Genomic DNA, 20,832 nt, shown 5'->3' on the forward strand with positions numbered 1-20,832 from the left:
AAGGCTCCACTCCTTCCCCTTGACTGTTAATATTTGTCAGTCCCAGCTATTACACCCACCCCCATTCTACAAGGTTGAAATGCCTCTCCTAAGGAGAGTAAGAGCTTTAATCTAAAATATGCAGTCCCCGAGAACTTCTCCGAAGTAGAATTTGGCCCTCACACTGAAAGAGGCTCAACACACCTGATCTAATGCAAGACTATATGGGCATGACTTTTCCGACTCTTTGCTTTATGATGAATTAAATGCTTGTTGGGTTTTTCATAAGTGAAAGCTACCCTCCTATATGTATTAGAGATGTACAAAGCCCCCACTGTCCGGTCCGGGGGTGGGGTGGGGGTCCATTGCAGGGCAATGTGGGCTGCTTGGGGCCTTGCGGCAGCACGTCTGCTGGAGGTGGCGGAGTGGCTCTTGGGCTTGCTATAAAACACAATACGCTAATGGCGACTGCCTTTAGCCTACTGTGGGAAAATTACAGCCGTGAGTGGTGTATTTTATGACATTTGCAGCCGTACGACCAAATGGTGTAAAATACGCCATTTACGGCTGTAACTTTCCTGCAATAGGCTAATGGCAGCTGCCATTAGCCTATCGCGTCTTACAGGAAGCCGGAGAGCCGCCTTGCGGGAACTCTTCCAGATGCTGAGGTGAGTGCGGCCAGTCTGCCGTGGACTCTGGAGGTGGGGTTCTTTGGAATCTGGCCTCATTTGAGTCCACGGTGGATTTATCCAGCATCTCATATGTATGTATGTATGTATGTATGTATGTATGTATAGACACACACACTTACACACACACACACACACACACATTACTTGGAAGTAATCCCTTTGAACTCAGTGGGTAAGCATTGCTTCTGAGTAAGCCTGCTTCAGATCACAGTGCCCATGTCCGTTCTTGACCATACTGGCCACAGAGAAGCAAATCTGTGCCAGGGAGCGAGTGTGTCAGCCCATTAACAAAGTAGATAGGGGCGGGAGGTGGGTGCCTGATTATTTATGGATAGGATGATGGGAGTTGTAGTCCCACATATTTGGAAGGCATCAGGATAGGGAAGGCTGTACTGTGGACACAAAGCTTCTAGAAAGCATGACACAGATACCTTCTAGAAGCTTTGAGTCCATAGTACAGCCTTGTATAAAAGGGCACACACCTGCCTCCCCCTATCTAAAACTAACTGGCTCCTCTAGCATAAGTCACCCTAAAATCCTCTCCTTTTCAAAAAAGAAACTTGCCTTTTGATCACTTCCCATTCTTCGTAATCCTAGATCACTCCAGCTAACAATAATAGGAAATGGGCTTTCAAGGAAATGGTGATAAAAACGCCTTCCCATTTCAGCCTCAAACAATACTTTGCACCCTTTCAACTTCCACCTGCCCTGTGGTCAATTTCCTCTTTTGGGAGTTCAACTCCACCCAATACCACTCCTAGGGTGGCTGTGTGACCTACTTTATAGAGAGCAGCTCTCTGTTTGAAGGGCTTTCAGAGAAAAGCCCTCTATCTGAAATTATCATGTTAATATAACAAGATATCAATATGAAGTGCAAGGATGGACTGGCAAAGCAAAGAAACAACTGCACAGTAAATAATTAAATTATAGTTCAACACAAAGAAGTCAATCGCAATAATTCAAAAACAATGTTACACTAAAAAACGGTGCTTAATATAAACATTTCCATTTAAACAAGCCTAAAAAGCAGTGGCTTAATAATCATGCGGATAATTTAAATGTAAAATGCAAAGTGTCAATGCAGAGGAGGAAGACTTACAGCACAATCCTATGTGCATCTACTGAGAAGCAAGTCCCATTGAGTCTACTGGATATGTGTGCATAATAGCAGCCTAGATGTTCGTGGAGCTCAACCAAAAGAGGACACAGTCTCTAAACCCAAAAGTTCAGGCAGTAAAATATACACTCTGCACAGGCTCAGAGGCACTCGGGCCTGATTAGACCACATCCTCTCTGATCCAAGAACCTTTTCCCAGATGGGTCAGATCTGGCTGCAACAGGGCAAGGGCACTCTTCATGAGCCCAAAGGCACAGTTTTCTTTATGAATACTTGCCACGTTGCTTGCTAGGCTTGAGCATGGAAAATGAACTATGGCGCAAGTCCTGGGGGAGAGCCCTTTTTCAGACTGAATCCAGCTTCTGTTGAATGTCAGGTCTTATTCATAATTCATTATGAATGTAAATGTAAAAAGCTGGTCAAAAAATTCAGCCACCTACAGACCCCTCTTTTTCAAACAGCAAGCTGTAGAAACTGAAATGTGGGTTCTCTCAGGCTCTTTCCCACCAATGATCCTAACCCATTATCTGTGCTTTGCTTGTGCATCTCTGCTTTTTCTGTCAAACAACACACTAACAAATCATCCCCACCTTATGCTATGCATTGAGCAGGGCAGTCTCCCCCAACCTCCAGATGTTTAGAACTCTGGACCCCATCATCCACAGCCAGCATGGCCAATAGTGTGGGATGGTGAGAGTTGTAGTCCAAATTGTCTGGAGGGCACCTGGCTGGGGAAGGCTGGAGTAGGGGGTTGGACTAGATAATGTCCGAGGACCCCTTGCAACTTGAAAATTCTACAATTCTCTATGTATTCCTTTAGCTTTCCTTTCTTCCACCCACAAAATCAGATCACCTTACATCATATTTCTCCGTCAGCTTCAGGTGCAGTGCTCGTCTCCAGCGCTTCTTTGCACAGCTCATCCACGGGCAGAGAAGAAGCGCGAGGCACAAAGTCGTCACCAAGATCTTTGTGCTGAAATGTTGCTTGGGCCCCATTTCCAACGCCTGTCGTCTCCTGCCTCTTCTCACACCATAAAAACTAATAATAATAATAATAACAAAAATTAGAAATTCCAAACGAAATCCAACTGTGGAGGAGAATAAAATTAGCTTCAGATTTCTTTGGAAGAAAAAGAGAGAAAAGGAGGTTGGTTGTTCGGTCAAAAGTACAGCTCCTGCTGCCCCACCTCGAACACAAATTCACCCTCTAAAACAGGCTGAAGGTGGCTTTGGATCTGGTACCAGCAAGTTCTGCTTTCATCGAAGACGTTTCTGGCTCCAAGATTGATCAGGTTCTCCTGCCTCACAGCTGCTTGGAGGCTGTGCCCCCCTCCCCCCTCCCTGGAAAGATAGATGGAAAGATTATTTTTAGACCTTTGTTTCAACATCTGGCACTCCTAGAGAGAGAGAGGCCCATTCAAAGCCAGAGAGAACGAGAGGATCAGATGACAGCTGCTGTAAGTGGGGAAGGGGGGAAGCCGAAAAATATAAAAAAGGTCTCTGAGGAATAGGCCGGGTGAGCTGTGGAAAGAAGCTCTCCAAGGGAAGACTCCTGTCCATCACAGCTGTCCTGTACTTTCTTTTCTTGCTGCTTTGTGAAGCTGAAGGCCCTAATACATCCAATGCAATCAAGCATTTCTAGAAGTTCTGCCAAAAGTCCATCATGTTCAGCATCTTGTTTGACAGAATGGTCAAATACAATATATGCCTCAGGGAACCTACGGTCATCTTGCAGTAAGAGGTATACTGCTTCTGAAACAGAAGGCTGTCTGTCTGTCTGTCTGTCTATCCATCCATCCATCATCTGTCTGTCTTTCTATCATCTGTCTATCTATCTATCTATCTATCTATCTATCATCTATCATCTTTCTGATTTATATCCCACCTTCCTGCCAAAGAAAGGTACACAAGGTGGCTAACAATCCAATCCAAATTAAAACAAAATCTTAATTAAAACACAGCATAAAAACAAATAAAAAACTCCACCATCACAGCAATAAACAGCACCTGACCAATTAAAAGCCCTTTCAGCAACAGATTGGCTTAAATGCCAAAGGCCTAAATAAAATGGTATTTGCTGGAAAAACAACACAGAGGGGGTCAACCTAGTCTCTCTTAGCAGGAAGTTCCAGAGCCTGGGGGCAGCCACCAAGAAGGCCCTTTCTTGTGTCCCCACCCAACGTGCTTCTGGTGGTGGCAGGACTGAGAGAAGGGCCTCTCCTGGTGAATTTAAAACCCAGGCAGGCTCCTATGGAGGAAGGCGGTCTTTCAGGTAGCCTGGTCTCAAGCTGTACAGGGCTTTATAGGTCATAACCAGGACTTTGAACTATGCCAGGAAATAGCCAGTGAAGCTGTTGTAAGAAGGGAGTCATGTGCTCAGCTTCCAAAGAATGCATATGCATTTCTTTGAATGCACAGGAAGTGTCACCACAAAGCCAGTATTTCTTTCAGCCATCGCAATCAACCGTCCCTATTTCACTTTTGATTGGACAAGTCAATACAGAGAAAGCAAGCAGTCAAGGGGTGTGTTTGTGGGGAGAAAGATCCATAGGATGTGTCATTCATTGGTCTTGATAACAACACTTTCAAAATGGTACTGGCCTTGGAAAGCTTTGTATATTTGGGAAGTTTCTCTTCCTTCTCAAATGGCAGAAGGCCTCAAAACTCCAATAATCCCCCCACCCCAGTTTGTAACATTTTTATTGAAGAATGTTCTAATTTCCTGTTAAGCAGTCTGTCTTTCCTAATTAGAGCTGGGGAAAGTCCATTGTGCAAAAGCCATTCACCCCCAAACTGAAACAAATCAAGAGCTAGGATTTAGCTTAGCTTTCCCCAATCTGGTGCCTTCCAGATGTTTTGGACTTCAGTTCCCACCAGCCCCAGCCAGCATGGCCAATTGTCGGGGATAATGGAGCTGTGGTCTCAAACATCTGGAAGGCACCAGTTTGGAGAAGGCTGGTTGAGCCAAGCAGTCCTGTAAAAGCACCTCCACCTGTGTTAAAAGAATATTATCAGCCCCCAGTGTGTTTCTGTGCTCAATTAAAATAGCTGTTTTTAACCGTTTAAAGCAGCCTTCCCTAATCTGCCCCCCCAGATGTTTGGGACCACAACTCCCATCATCTCCAACCACTGGCCATGCTGGCTGGGGCTGATGGGAGTTGATGTCCAAAACATCTGGAGGGCACCAGATTGCAGGACGCTGTCCTAAACGTTTGAGACATTGGTACCTGAAAGACTGCCTTCTCCCATTACAGGAACTACCCCAAATTTAGGATCTGCTTCTCTGGGTGCCTCAGCTTTCAGAAATTAGGTGGGTGGTGACCCAGGAGAAGACCTTATTAGTGTTGGCACCCTGCTGAAATCCCATCCACCGAACTATATTTATTATAGCGATGTTAACCAATGAAATTAATCAGCATCCCAGTTCTAAGTCCACATTTGCTTGGCAGTAAGCCCCACTGAACTCAGAGTGACTTGACCACAAGACTAACTTAAGGTGCAATGCTATGCATGTTTAGACAGAAAAAAGTCCTACGACTCCCAGAATGCCCCAGCTAGCATGGCTGGCTGGGGCACGCTGGGAGTTGTAGGAGCTTTTTTGGGGGGGGTAACAACAGAGGGGTATTGCATTCATGTCTTGCTTGTGGGCTTCCCAAAGGCATCTAGTCGGGAAACAGGATATTAGACTGGATGGACCTTTGGTCTAATCCAGCAGGGCTCTTCTTATGTTCTTAGGTTAAGGTAGAATTCTCACAGCTGTGGTACTCCTGTGTCTGAGCTACACTGTGCCAGCCAGCAATGACTTGCATGACTGAGGTCTCCTTCATAACAAAACCAATGAAACCATCCATGCACAGAGAAAGCTAGATGTCAAGGGGAAGGTTTTGAACATAGCTTTCTCCCTAGTTTTCTACATGCAGGGATGCTTTTTTTTTTTTTAATTAGCTTTCGAACATGTAAACCTGCACATGCAGTCTGAAATGGCACCGCTTTGCCCCACCCCTTAGCAAAAAGTAGTCTATATTTCTGAGTAAACGTGTGCGGTAGGGCCGGACTGACAAGTTTTGCCTTGTTTGTCCTTATTGGCGCAACTGCACATTGCATGAATGAAGCCATATGCATCTAATTAAGGTGGTATTTCCATAAGCCCAGAAAGTGCCCGGATGGTTTAATCAGCACAGAGACATTGAAACGGCGCACAAAGCATTACTATACTTAAAATGAGGACGCTGTCTAGAGAAATGTCAAGAGCAACCTTCCCTAACCTGCCGCCCTTCAGATGAGTTGGACTAAAAGTCCTATCACCCTCAGCCCAGAGAATAGGGCTTTGAAGGAAGGAAAAACAAAACAAAAACAGCCTACAGTCAGCCGACGACCTTGTTTTGTCACTTGGTCGGCAATGCGGGAACCACGGCACAGTGTCCGCAGGTAGTCTTCCAGTGGGTTTGGGTGCTTTGCGCTTCTTGAATTCATTTCTTGCAGTAAGAAAGACACCGGGGGACTCCAGCCGAGCATGAGGGCAATAGATTCCAGGCAGCCAGCTACAAAATGAGCCTGAGGCATAGGAGGTCTCTCATTGTATCCCCTGGTGCACTCCAGTACAATACTGTCTGGGCAAATTTACTTACTTACTTACTTACTTACTTACTTACTTATTGCATTTATTTATTGATGTTATTTACAATATTGATATACCGCTCCATATCTAGTACAAATTTCGGAGCGGTGAACAAGAAATAAAACAGTAAAAGAACAAAAAGATTAAAACACCACATTCAAATTAAACTGGTTTAAAAACACACAATGCCAATAAAAACTGTGACTGGTCAATTAAGGCATGCCTCCTGGAAGAGTGCTGATTTCAGGAGGCGCTGGAAAGAATGCACTGTTGGCGCCTGCCTGACCTCCAGGAGCAGGGAGTTCCAAAGAAAGGGGGCTGCCACACTGAAGGCTCTTCTCCTGGTGGACTCTAGTTGGGTCATAGGTCCATATGGACCCCCCCCCCCGCCCCGGAGCAAGCCCTCTGATGACCTCAGTGACCAGGCAGGTTGGTAAGGCAGAAGGTGCTCTCTCAGGTATCCTGGTCCTGAGTTGTTCACGGCTTTGTACATTAGTACATTTTTATACTGCCCCATAGCCAAAGCTCTCTACCTTCTTACGACACCACCAGAAGCACAGCCATTGACAGACGTCTCCTCACTGAATTGGTCTCATCTCCTTTGTAAACTGTCTTAGCAAGAGGCTGCGTCTGCATAGAACAAATACACAGAAATGTAATAATTGCGGCAGAGAATGCCACACATCAGGGATGTCGAACCTCAGACCTGTGAGCCAAATCTGGCCCACCCAAGGTCCCATCTGGCCCTCTGGGGCCCCCCAAATGACTGTAACCCCTTCCTCTGGCCCCACCTCCTTTCCGCTGACTGGCAATAATCCAATAGCTCCCCCCCCATTCTAAAAAGATAGAAGTATTTTCTTCAGTGTGTCCTGAAGCTACCACTAATCAAGTTCATTGGATGCCCACTAAAGTATTGTGCATGCGCCCTGTCCCTGTTGCCTGCCTTGGCTGTCTGGACAGCCTACACCCAACTTGGCATATATCAGGCAGGTGGATGCAACCATTTAAATAAATTGCTGGATATGGCGGGAAAGGGAGTCCATGTCTTGGAGTCAAGAACGTTAATCACAGGAATGAAAAGGATGCGTCTAATATGAAATCTGCCCCTCTTTTGATTCGGCATGGCCATCTGGGAGCCATATGCCACAGATGGCAAATACAGTTGTGCAGAGCAAGCCTGCTCAGAATATATGGAATATGTGATCCTGAGTTTTTGAGTGTGAGATACTACAACAACAACATGAAATTTAATCCACAATGGTAGATCATGGTGGTATTACCAACTTGGAGCCTGGTTAACTCAGGGATCTCCTCACCCCTTACATCCCTGGCTGATCTCTGCGATCATCTGAAGGAGCCCTTTTGAGCGTGCCGCATGCTCCTGAGGTTTGCCTTGGGAACACTTGCAGCAGAGCGTTTAGTGTTGCAGCGCCCGCCCTCTGAAACGCATCACAGACTGTCCTTAGACAGGCCCCCACAGTTCTGAAGTTTTTCAGACCCATCTCTTCACTCAGGCTTTCTCCAAACTGCGACCCAGCCAGCTATGGTCTGCAATGCATATTAGAGTGTGCAGTTTTAATGTTTATCAATATTTTTATTATTGTGTTACTGTGTAGTTTTGTTGTTATGCCTTCCTGTTCTTTTGACAATACATTTTATGTTCACCACTTTGACACCTCTGTAGAAAGCAGTAGATCAATTTGAGTACTGAAATAAAAATAAATAATTCAACTGGGCTTGGCAATGTGCCAATTTGCCACCCCTGTGCTCTTGATGCACAGGGTGCCTGCCAGTATTTGTTCTTGTGTGCACATGGACAGCATCGTCTTGGGGACCACCTCTTCCCCAAACTTACTTGCTTGAAATCTTCAATCAGCAAATTGACTTGCTTGAAGTCTTTAGTTTCGGAGACCTCCCACTGTCCCCTCGCTAATGGAGGTGTGATTGGTGGGGATGAGAGACAGGGCCTTTTTGGGTGTGGCACCTATGTCATGGAACAGGCTGCCATTGGCCTACTGTGTTATTGTTAGAATTTGTGCTTTGGCTTGTTCTTGATTATTCTATATACCTCTTTGAGTAGGGATTTTCATAGACAGGTGGGATATAAATAATATCAAACGAAGGAAAGAAAGAAAATCATGGGGTAATATCCTATTTGGGCCCGAGGCTCCAGCAGCCACTACAGTTAGTGAAGAAAGGCAGTTGGGGGTGGGGGCAAGAGGATAAAGGGTGTTGAACCTCAGAACCACGTGTCAGATCTGGCCCACTTGCAGTCTCAATCCATACCCTTGAGGTTTGCCAGATAGCCCCAGCCCTTTCTTCCCAACTGCCAATTGTTTGCTGGTTTCCCAGCTATTGCATGTGTAAGCCATTGGTATATTTTTCTTTAAGAATTCTGAGTGAGAATATTCCTGCACATGCTCAGTAAAGGAGTGAGATAGGGAGTGGCTGCTATTTTAGGCAGATACCAAAATGCAGTGTGGAAGAAGCTTGCTTTCTCTTCTCTGTCAGACCCTAAACCCCTGAGACAGGATATTACGGATGGTTCCTTTTGAATTTTTTTTTTAAAGAGTCATGTGTTTTTTCCCAAACACTATGAGTTACTTGTTTGTTTATATTGTATAAGCACCTGTTTAACAAGTTGTTCCTGTGTTGCTGGATCCTAGTCCATTTTGAGGAGATTGCTGCGAAGCTGGAGTGAACTGAGTAGAGACTGTTTTCCGTCTTCAGTCAGGAGAAAAAGCAAGCTTCAGAGAGAAGTTTTATTTATATTTTTGTTGTGGATTCAAGCTGAGAGACAGAACTTTGGGAGGGCTGTGCTCTGCTTAATTGTCTTGGTGATAAGTGAATTGTTCATGTAAAATTATTACCTGTGCATTATTATGTTTTTCATTAAGAAATTAAAATAGTTAATTGTTCCTGTACAAGGCCTTTGCTCCGAGTCCCTTTAGAGACCCTGAAGAAAAGTGTTAACATGGTTCTCCCCACCCCTTCTAAAAGGTTGAAATGTTTCCCTTAAGGCTCAGTTGCTGGATGTAAGAGCTTTAAGGTAAAATATGCCAGTATTTTTGATATTTTTGGCCCAAGGGCTGGATTCAGTTTTGGAGAACCTCCCAGGGACTGCGTTCCAATGGTGGGTGGGTGAAGGCAAAAGGGGGCAGGGCCAATATGCCAAAAATACGAGCATATTTTACCTTCAAGTTCTTACTGCCAGTTACTAAGCCCTAGAAGAGGCAGTTCACCCCTTTTTAATGGAGGAAAAAAACTGCACAAAAACTGGGAAGCTTTTCAGTCGGGAGGGGGCTAGGCCAGGGGAAGTTGGCAGGACCTTCTGGGACACCTCAGAGGCCCAAATTGGGACCCCAGGTGGGCTGGATCAAACCACAATGGCTGCGTTTAAGCACCCTGTTTTAAGGCCTCAGTGCACCAAGTGTGGATTGCATCAAGCCAGGTTATCTGAAGGATTGCCTCCTCCCATATGTGCCTGCCTGGACCCTAAGATCAGTGGTCCTTCCCTGTGAGCCCCCGCCAAAGGAAGTGAGGCAGGTGGCTACCAGGAGGAGGGCCTTCATTACTGTGGCACCCTGGTTGTGGAATGAGTTCCCTAGAGAGGTTCGCCTGACTCCTACATTGTACTCCTTCCGGAGCCAGGTGAAAACCTTTTTCTTCTCCCAGTATTTTAGTTTCCTAGTCTTTTAGCTTTGGTGTTTTAAATCTCTGCATTGCTGCTAGGTTTTCATCTGGTTGTACTGTGTAAAATATTGTGGTTTTAAGCTTTCATATTTTATATTGTTTTATGCTGTGCCTTGTGGATTTAATTTTCATGAACCACCCAGAGAGCTTCGGGTATGGGGCAGTATAGAAATGAAATAAATACACACATAAATAAATAAATAAATAATAAAAAAATTCTGGCTAGCATTGATAAGAGTTTGCTATTAGCATCCAGATTGGGACAAAGAATTTTCAAATGGCCCACCGTGGAGCATTAAATGACACAGCTCATTGTTAACGTGGAGTTGGAGGTACACTATGGACCCAATGCATAAAAGAGCAACAATAGCACCACAGAAAGCCTGGCACTGTCAGGAACTAGCAACATAACTGCAGTTGATCATCCAGAATGGGAGACAAAGTCGTTCTATCTGTGATGCCCGTCAAGGATTTGTTCAAAGGGCAGCCAAAGTCCCAGGGGTCACATCCAACGAGACCACGGAATTGCTTCTTGGAAGGAAAGCCTACCTCAGTGTTAGCTGTTTCATCCATCTTCTCATCTTGTTACTTGCTGTCTCATCTCAGAACTAAGGATCTGGGAGAAATTCCCACATTTTAAATGTAAACTTGCCTAATTTCACCCCTTCAAGCCAATGCGCAAACCAAAACTCAGTTGTCCTTCCAGATTTGCACTTCTTTGAATTTCCCATGCAGTTTTCCAGTCAAAACATGCACACAAAGATGCATGCATTAGGGCAATGCACCCAAATATGCATATACTGGTGAAAATCATGTTCAAAAATTGCCTAATATGCACCTCTTTTAGGCAAAATATTATTTTGCCTAATATGCACCTCTTTCTCTCTCCACCATAGTTAATTATGTTGTCATTTTGAATATCATCAGCTATTGGGTAGGAAGAATGCAGATATGCAAATTCTGCAGACTTACCCAGGATGCCATCAAAGGCTGAGCCTGGCCACTATGGGAAGGGCTGACCCATAAAAGAGGCAATAGGTGGTCCAGCAGCTTCGGCAGTTACAGTCAAGCCAACTGGATGCAGTGAGAGACTGTTGGTGCCTGCCTGCCAGCCTGCCACAATTTGCTTCTGACTTGCCACAACAGTGCAAAGAACTGCAGGGGATCTTGGGAAGTCCAAGGGTGTTGTCACAGGAAAGGCAGAGCGTCCATGTGCTCAAAAGGGAAGTGCTCTTGAGGGGAGCCATTTCGTTCAAGGGGGTGGAGTTCCAGGGGAGAACAAACCACATGATAGGGAGCAGGAAGTGGAGCAATCCATATTGGGCACAAAGGCTCCCCTCCTTCTGACAACGCAAGCCCAACGGAACTATTCAAGGACTGAGAATGGAAAATTCCAACCTGCATATGAAATAGGCCAGATATATGCATACTGCTAAATATATCTTACATCACCCATGAATTAAATACACTTTCCACATAATTGGGTGGAAGAAAACAGTCTGGAAATCACTATGGGCTCATAAAATAGAGAAATGTGGGAGGGAATTATTACACTTCATTTTGTTCCATGTTAGGATTAGGAGCAACTTAGATTGTACTATGCAGATAGGTTTTACAATTAGCTAGAGGACTGACCATTCATTTCTGCAAGCTGGCGATCATATCCTCATTTATAAAAGGCTTGAAGAAGAACATAGTTTCTACCTCTCCGCCAAGTCATTCCACTAGTCTTGTGCCATGTGTATTTCATCAGCCGCAGAATACTCAGATTATATATATATCGCACAACATTTGTCACCAACACATTCCTGATTTCTTTCCTTTTAGAGATGTGTTCAGGAAAACATCTCAACTTATCTAGATTTAGAATGGGCTTAGGAATTTTCTGTTTAATTCCATGCATGAGTAAGAACGCCCCCCCTCAAATATTTGTGAGTGGAAGAGAGACAGATGGAACCTCATTCTGAGGCACTGAGGGCATATCTATACCACAAAGTTATATATTTGTTTTGAAGGCAGTTTAACAGCCCTGGCTTCCACCCCACCATCAAAGAACCTTATATTTATTAATTTGATTTGTACCCCACCTTTCTTCTAAGATAATTGCACGCAAAGTGGCTTATAATCATAGTATCTAAAAATAAAATAATCATAATCATAATCATCTTGATTAATATCATAAAGCAAGTAAATTAACACACAACAATAACAGAATAAAAACAACACCCAATCCAGCAGACTGTCTTACGCACCAAACACCTGCTTGAATAAAAACATATTTGTCTGCCAGTGGGAGGAGAGCACAGAGGGAGCATAGTCTGAAGGCACATGAGGCAGCCACCTTGCTGAAGCTAAGCAGGTCTGGGTCTGGTCAGTGCTTGGAGGCAAGACCACCTGGGAACCACATGTGGTCACCTTGAGTTCCATGATGGAAGAAAGCTGGGATATAAACATAATAAATAAACCTAGCCCCCCTTTACCAGGAGTTCCTGGGAGCGGCCACTGAGAAGGCTCTCTCTTGCATCCCCACAAAACGTGTCTCTGAAGGTGGCATTACCCTCTTGGGATTTGTAGTTTTGAGGGGGTGCTGGGAATTCTTTGTAGGAGAGCCCTAATCCCTTCTCATTCTTTGTAAGAGAGCCCTAGTCCCTTCTCCCAGAACTATAATCTCTGAAGAGAGGGAATTGCTCCTTTTATTTCACAACTGCATGGGGTGAGTGCTGTTGCTTGTGTAGCCAAAATGGCACCACGCAGGCACAAGGGGGAGGTATCAGCAGCCTAGGGGAAGCCCCAAGGGTTACAGAGGTCTATAAAGCACTAGGAAAAAGAAACCCCTTAAGGTGGCAACCCCCACTCCACAGCAACCCAACGAGGACTGAGCATGGTCAGGGAATGGAAAACCAGGGTGGAGGGGAACAGAAGGGAGCATCCTCGAAATGGGCATGGGTGCCTGGCTTGAATCCTGAACAGGAGCCATATTGCAACAGGTTTTGTTGCAGGTTCCACTTGTGACTAACTAAAGCAGTGTAAGTCTGTCATGTAGATACTGCATGCCTGAAAGCCTCTGACTGAAGTACGCAGGGCCATCCCAAGAGATTTTGCTGCCTGTTGCGGAAAACAAGATGGTACCCCTCTACATTCCACATACAAAAGCCAACTGGACTGGCAATGGAATCTTTCTTCAACATTAGCAATGGGACAGCTGCCTCCACTGCACATCAGGCACCAAGATAGCTTAGGTGTTGCAGGGCAGGCTGCATGGCACACAGGCCTCTACTTCCAGCATCTGCCACCTGAGGCAATCACCTCACTCTGTTTAATGGTAGGGCCGGCCCTGGAAGTCTGGGTGCCATTTCCATATAATCAATGCCACACTGCCTTTGATAATGTTATGACTGAAGAAATCACAAGGGAAGGGTGGACGTTATGACCACTTCCTCCGCCAGTACAGGGAGGCATACTTGTCATGAACAACTCCGTCTCAACAACCTTGGAACATTACTATGAGGGCAGCAACTCCATTTCTATGGGATCCTTCACATGGAGCTTTTATCCTGTGATTGAGGTTGCTCCTTCATGGAAGTTTGCGGGCTCTTTACATGATGCCGTGATCATTCCAGGCGTCTCCTGCACTAAGTGCCCTTTGTTCAGTTTTTAAATAGATCACAGATAATGAGCTATCAAATTACCCCGTTGTGCTGTGTTCCACTTCAGTTTCCTTCGTGAACAGAGTAAAAGCAGCAAGAAGAGGAGTGAGATCAATGAAAGATAATGGAAGACTCAGATATGGGGAGAAGGGAGCAGGGGGGAAGGAAGCACATAGAATCATAGAATAGTAGGGTTGGAAGGGGCCTACAAGGCCATCGAGTCCAACCCCCTGCTCAATGCAGGAATCCAAGTCAGAGCATCCCTGACAAATGGCTGTCCAGCCTCGTCTTGAAGGCCTCCAGTGTGGGAGAGCCCACCACCTCCCCAGGTAATTGGTTCCATTGCCGTATTGCTCTGACACTCAGGAAGTTTTTCCTGATGTTCAGTCGGAATCTGGCTTCCTGTAACTTGAGCCCATTATTCCGTGTCCTGCACTCTGGGATGATCGAGAAGAGATCCTGGCCTTCTTCTCTGTGACAACCTTTCAAGTACTTGAAGAGCGCTATCATATCTCCCCTCAGTCTTCTCTTCTCAAGGCTAAACATGCCCAGTTCTTTCAGTCTCTCTTCATAGGGCTTTGTTTCCAGTCCCCTGATCATCTTTGTTGCCCTCCTTTGAACCCTCTCCAGCTTGTCTGCATCCTTCTTAAAGTGTGGTGCCCAGAACTGGACACAGTACTCCAGATGAGGCCTAACCAGTGCTGAGTAGAGGGGAACTAGTACTTCCCGGGATTTGGAAGCGATGCTTCTATGAATGCAGCCCAAAATAGCATTTGCCTTTTTTGCAGCCACATCACATTGTTGGCTCATATTCAGCTTGTGATCGACGACAATTCCAAGATCCTTCTCGCTCGTAGTGTGGTTGAGCCACGTATCCCCCATCTTGTAACTGTGCATTTGGTTTCTTTTTCCTAGGTGCAGAACTTGGCATTTGTCCCTATTAAATGCCATTCTGTTGTTTTCTGCCCAGCACTCCAGTCTATCCAGATCACTTTGAATTTTGTTTCTGTCTTCCAAAGTATTAGCTATCCCTCCCAATTTTGTGTCATCTGCAAATTTGATCAGCATTCCCTGCACCTCCTCCTCCAAGTCATTAATAAAAATATTGAAGAGCACTGGGCCCAGGACTGAGCCCTGCGGTACCCCACTCGTTACCTCTCCCCAGCTTGAGAAGGTCCCATTGATAAGCACTCTTTGGGTCCGATTCTGTAGCCAACTGTGGATCCACATGATCGTTGTTTCATCTAGCCCACTTCGAGCTAGTTTGCTCATCAGGATATCATGGGGCACTTTGTCGAAAGCTTTGCTGAAGTCGAGGTATATGATGTCTACAGCATTCCCACGGTCTACAAGGGAGGTGACTTGATCAAAAAATGAGATCAGATTTGTCTGGCAGGACTTGTTTTTGACAAATCCATGTTGGCTTCGAGTAATCACTGCATTGTTGTCAAGGTGCTTCCAGATGGATTGCTTTATGATCTGCTCCAGAATTTTCCCAGGGATTGATGTCAGACTGACTGGTCTGTAGTTCCCAGGTTCCTCCTTTTTACCCTTTTTGAAGATAGGGACAACGTTAGCCCTCCTCCAGTCATCTGGCACTTCCCCGGTCCTCCATGATTTCTCAAAGAGAATAGACAGCGGTTCTGAGAGCTCTTCTGCCAGTTCCTTTATGACTCTAGGATGCAGTTCATCTGGCCCTGGAGATTTGAACTCATTCAAAGTAATGAGGTGTTCCTTGACCATATGCCTGTCGATCTCAAGCTGCAATCCTGCCCCTTCAGCCTGTACTTCGCCTTTGCCAGGGGGGTCATAGACCCTCTTTTGGGAGAAGACTGAGCCAAAGTAGGAATTGAGCACCTCTGCCTTTTCTTTGTCCTCTGTTATCATTTTGCCATCCTTACATGAAAAAGGGAGTCATGACCCTGCATTTAAAAGGGAAGCTGAAAGCCCCATTTTAAATGCAGGATTTTAGGCTGGTGTAGAGGTGGCCTATGTGATGCATTTTGGAGCTTTCATTGGTCTAGCAGTTTTCCTTCCTGACTGTAGGGTTGTTTGCACATGGCGTTGTACACATATACAGAAGTCTGGGCACCTGTGTGCACAGGCTTTTGTGTGGCCGGTTGTACACATGTTGATTTTAAAAATCAACCTGAGGATTGGAACCCTCAAAACTGTAGACTACAGATTGCATGTACAACCTGCATGTATGTTGTATGTACTTGTGTGTGGTCCTGCACAGTGTTCTTCTCTGAGCCTGGAAAGAAGAGCGAACAGACCAGGGAGTCAGTTGAAACACTGTTCTGATATATATCAGACTTGGAAGAAGCTGAGATAAGTTAGAGTAAGCCAAACATCTGTTGTGTGTTTTTTAATCACTCCTTTTAATAATGGACTAAGGGGATGAGTGCCAACAGACACTGGAGCAAAAATGAGGCCACTGTGACATGAGAGGGAGCCATCAACATGCTTGGGGAAAGCTCAAGGATTACAGAATCTTTTGAACAAAACAAAACAAAATCCAGCAGCCCCACCAAAGCTCAAGACCATACGGAGTGAGAATGTTCAGTGGCCATAAAATGTTGAGGTCATTTGGAAAAGAAAAACAGGAAAGGGTGGGGCTGAAAAGGAAGGGGGCATGGTTGATAGTCTGGAACCCTGAAAAAGAGTACTGTTGTTGGAAGGTGATGATATGCTACAATATTTTGTTGCAGTTCCTGCTTGTGTGGGCTTCTCCATACGGACCTTTTATCCTGCTATTGGGATTGCTCACTCATGGAAGTTTGTGGGCCCCAGGGCGTCTCCTGCACTAAATGACCCTTATTCCATTGTTTAAAAGACTGGAGAAAATGAGCTATTAAATTACCCTGCTTGTCTTCTGCTTGAGTTCCCTCTGTGAAAAGGAAAAGCCACAAGAAGAGGAGCGAGATCAATGAAACCTATGGAAGAGTCCGAGAAGGGGGGGAAGGAGGGGGAAAGGGGAGAGGGAAAAGGAAGCACGTGTAAAGGGAGCCCGTTATCCTGCATTTAAAATGGAAGCAGAAAGCCTCATTTTAAATGCGGGATTTTAGGCTGGTATAGAGATGCTCTGTATCTTTACCCACTGAACCTTATGAAAGCTGCTGAAACATTTTTCTTTTAACCTGCTCCCTTTAACCTGCTCATGCCCCATGCACCAGGGAGAGTTCTCCCTCTTGGGTCTCCAGAAGTTACACTTCCGAGTGGGAGGGCGGATGCATCTCCTCTAGCACACATTCATGTGGATATGCATGCATGAACACTAAGGCAACATGCAGCACCAGCCCTTCCATTTTCACAAATTGCAGCAGCTGAATTACATTTTGGACTGAGAACGGATTTCTGCTCTGGGCCTCTGGGATTCTCCAAGTATTAAGTGAATTTATAAGCCCCGCTCTGTCTCAATAAATTCTGCTGAAAGGATGAGTTCCTTGTGTGCGTTAAGTAGATTTATCGCTTTGGTTATAGCCAGGCTACTGTAGCAAGAATGCCATAAAACTTGGTGATGGGAATTTCCCAGATCTTCAAATGAAAAGTTGTCAGTGCTGGGATTAGCCCCACACTAGTGGAGGATGGTTGCGCCTATTTCAGTGGGGCTGTGAATCCGCTCTGGGGTTCAGTAGAACTCTAAAGGAGCTATCCAAGGTGCTGAAACCATTTTGGGCATAGGGTTCAGCACTTTGGATAGCTCCTTTAGAGTTCTGATTGGTTCTGACCGAAACCCAGATTGGATTCATTGCCCCTCTGAACTAGGAGCCACCACCCTCCACCTCCCCACACTCACCCTGGCATCTGGCCCCATCATTCCCTGGCATATAGAAGGGGAAGAAATGGAAGCAGTGACAGATTTTATTTTCTTGGGCTCCAAGATCACCGCAGATGGTGACTGTAGCCATGAAATTAAAAGATGCTTGCTCCTTGGGAGGAAAGCTATGGCAAACCTAGACAGCATAGTAAGAAGCAGAGACATCACCTTGCTGACAAAGGTCCATATAATCAAAGCTATGGTTTCCCTAGTAGCAACATATGGCTGTGAGAGCTGGACTATAAGGAAGGCTGAGTGCTGAAGAATTGATGCTTTCGAACTATGGTGCTGGAGAAGACTCTTACGAGTCCCCTGGACTGCAAGGAGGTCAAATCAGTCCATCCTAAAGGAAATCAACCCTGACTGCTCATTGGAAGGACAGATACTGAAGCAGAAGCTCAAATATTTTGGCCACCTAATGCAAAGAGAAAACTCCCTGGAAAAGACCCTGATGCTGGGAAAGATTGAAGGCAAAAGGAGAAGGGGATGGCAGAGGATGAGATGGTTAGATAGCATCACTGATGCAATGAATATGAACTTGAGCACACCCTGGGAGAGAGCGGTGGACAGGAAGGCCTGGCATGCTATGGTCCATGGGGTCAGGAAGAGTCAGACATGACTTAACGACTGAACAACAACGACAACCTAAGAACATGAGAAGAAGTCTGCAGTATCAGACCAAGAGTCCATCAAGTCCCAGATCCTGTGGCCACCACACAAGCAGGACATGATGGCAACAGCCTTCCTCTTGTATTGTCTGCTGAGTTCAGATTTCACAAAGATGTTTGTAATTTAACCAATCTAATTTGCAAGTTCATACAAAGTTTCATAGGAGGGCTTCTAATATGGGCCCTGCAACATGTTCATTATAGTTTAAAGAGATCGGAAGGCTGAGTTTTCACTGCTCCTTTGAGTGGCCACTTATGAATCATCCCCCCAAAAGGGGGGGGGAATGCATTGCCAAAGAAGAAGACAAAAGAGGACACCATTTTGCATCACAGTTGCATATGCTGATTTAGATGTATAGATGCAAATTTAATAATAATGATTATAATTTGAATTACAGTAAAGCACATCTAGCTATAGTGTGGAAGACTGTGCCCAGGAGACCCACGAGCCTGGCCCAGTTTGCTGTCCAGGTGCTCTTGATGGGAAACTTCAAGGCCCACTTTGCTCTCCCTGCAGATGGCTCTTTATCTTTATACCAGACTTGGACTGGGGAGCCCTTCAAATAGAGGACACCTTCAAAAAAGAGGACTCTCCTCTGGCAGCCCTTCAAATAGAGGACCATCTACTGTAAAAGAGGACACACGGCCACCATACTGCTCTGCAATACAACATACCCACAACTATTCTATGTCTGAACCTCTGGTTACGTGTCAATTTCCAACTAGTCTCTGTCAATTTTCAACCGGGTGTCAATTTCCAAACCGTCTCTGTACCTGTGCATTTAATGGTGGTTTAATGGCCAGACATTAGCAGATGATACAAATCCTATGCAGGGGTTCCACCTGGTCATGCAAGGGCTAAAAGTGGGGAGCAGACATGGGCACGCTCACAAGCCCCACCCCAACATCCCCTGAGTAGGGCGGTCTGAAGGGGCACGCTTTTGTGTTCACTTGAACACGAGTTGAAGCCTCCATGTGATCAGGAATCTTGGCACAACAGGTTTACGTCCGTATGGCACAATGCTTCATTTGCACATTTCTACAGAGCAAACCACTGTCCAAAGCATAGAAACAGCAGCCAAGCTGCATTGTTTTTTTCTGGTCATTTGGCAACCATGCACTTTATGTGGAGGATCCATTCAGCTGTCGTGGCTTCTAGCCAATCGATGTATCCCTTGCGAATTCATCTGATCCTTTCAGCACAGGTCAAAAAATCACTGCATGGGTCAAAAACATGGCATGCTGCTATGGCTGAGGAGTTGTTTCCAAACTTGAAAGCATAACTCTTACACTGGGACAGCTGAGGGAGTGAAAGGGATGGCCTTTTGTTTCCGCAGAATTCCCTCCAGAAATTAGAAGGCTAAATGCTTCACCACAATACTACCACCCCAGAAACAAGCCAAGCACTGTGTGGGTGCACGTTTTGTTTTTGAAATTACTGTGAATGTTAAGATTACAGAGTGACCACACAGCAAGAGGCAGAATTCCAGGACATCCTCCAAGAAAACATAAGGAAGTTGAAGACAGGCAGGGGAAACAATTTATTTTCATGTCAAATATTTTTAGGCTGCCTTTTAAGGGTCAAACCCCACTTGAGGCAGCTCACTTATGTGCCATATCCTGCCATGATTAGATATAAATACAACCAGGCAGCCAACAGTGCACAGAATGTAAAAATAAATACATCTAAAGGACACCAGTCAATTTTCCAATTTTGCAAAACAGATTAGGGGGAGAGGGCATATTATAAATATGTATGGGACCCAAAGAAATAATGCTTGAGCACTGATGGTGCAGGATGGTTTGGGGGTAGGATGTACCTCCCCCAGATCCAGGTGGTCCCAATGTTCTGAAGGAAAACACTCTATTTGCCTGTTGGGATGTTCCCAAGTAGTCTGGCACTTCTTGATTTCTCATGCCCCATGCAGTCCCTTATAATGCCTATCTCCGCTTTCCCCAACCTGGTGCCTTCCAGATGTTTTGTACTACAACCCCCATCATCCCTGGTCATTGGCCACATTGGTGATGGCTGATGGCACCTGAACTCCAAAACATCTGGAGGGCACCAGGTTGGGGAAGGCTGGTGTATTGTGTTGGGCCAGCCAGGCCCAAAGAATCTGAGGCCCTCCTCTGTGGGAAGTTCAGAGGATGGCAACAAGGCAGAGGGCCTTTTCAGTGGTGGCCCCCTGGTTGTGGAATGCTCTCCCCAGTAAGGCCCATCTGGCCAACTTTGTTACACTTTTGGCACATGGTTAAGACTTTCCTGTATTTCCAAGCATTTCATGGCATATGATGGGCTCATTAATGCATCAGTTGAATTGTTTTGGTCATCACTGGTGTTTTAGTTGTTTTATGGGGTGGTGGTATTTCAGTGGATAATTGTTTTTAGCGGTTTTAAATTTTGTACATTTTATTTTTGTTGTAAAAGACCTTGAGTCTTCTTTGAGAAAGGCATCTAAGAAATTGAAGGAATAAGAAAATAAATTAATAATAATAATAGTAATAATAATAATAATAAGTTTTCTTTTCTTATTTGGTTGTTTGTAGTCTAGTCAGAATTTTAGATGCCAGAGCCTTAAAGCCACAGCTTGGTACAGA

General features: G+C 45.2%; 1 protein-coding gene across 3 annotated transcripts in view; it reads right to left on the minus strand.

Moving 5' to 3' along the window:
* The window catches only part of WFDC1 (WAP four-disulfide core domain 1), a 41,762-nt gene that overhangs the window by 20,503 nt on the left and 427 nt on the right, over positions 1-20,832 (minus strand). The window contains exons 1-2 of one of the 3 annotated variants that reach the window (XM_084812401.1): positions 3,163-3,247; positions 2,647-2,827 (exon numbers count right to left, since the gene is read on the minus strand). In XM_084812401.1, coding sequence (XP_084668527.1) covers positions 2,647-2,827; positions 3,163-3,176 — 195 coding nt within the window. In that variant the 5' untranslated portion in view covers positions 3,177-3,247. Of the gene's footprint in view, positions 1-2,646; positions 2,828-2,975; positions 3,079-3,162; positions 3,248-20,832 lie in introns of those variants that run through there. The other 2 variants (XM_084812400.1, XM_084812402.1) reach the window with 2 other exon arrangements.

Source organism: Heloderma suspectum, chromosome 8, assembly GCF_057233095.1.
Source record: "Heloderma suspectum isolate Gila_16-S chromosome 8, 16-S_ref, whole genome shotgun sequence".
Lineage (NCBI taxonomy): Eukaryota > Metazoa > Chordata > Lepidosauria > Squamata > Helodermatidae > Heloderma > Heloderma suspectum.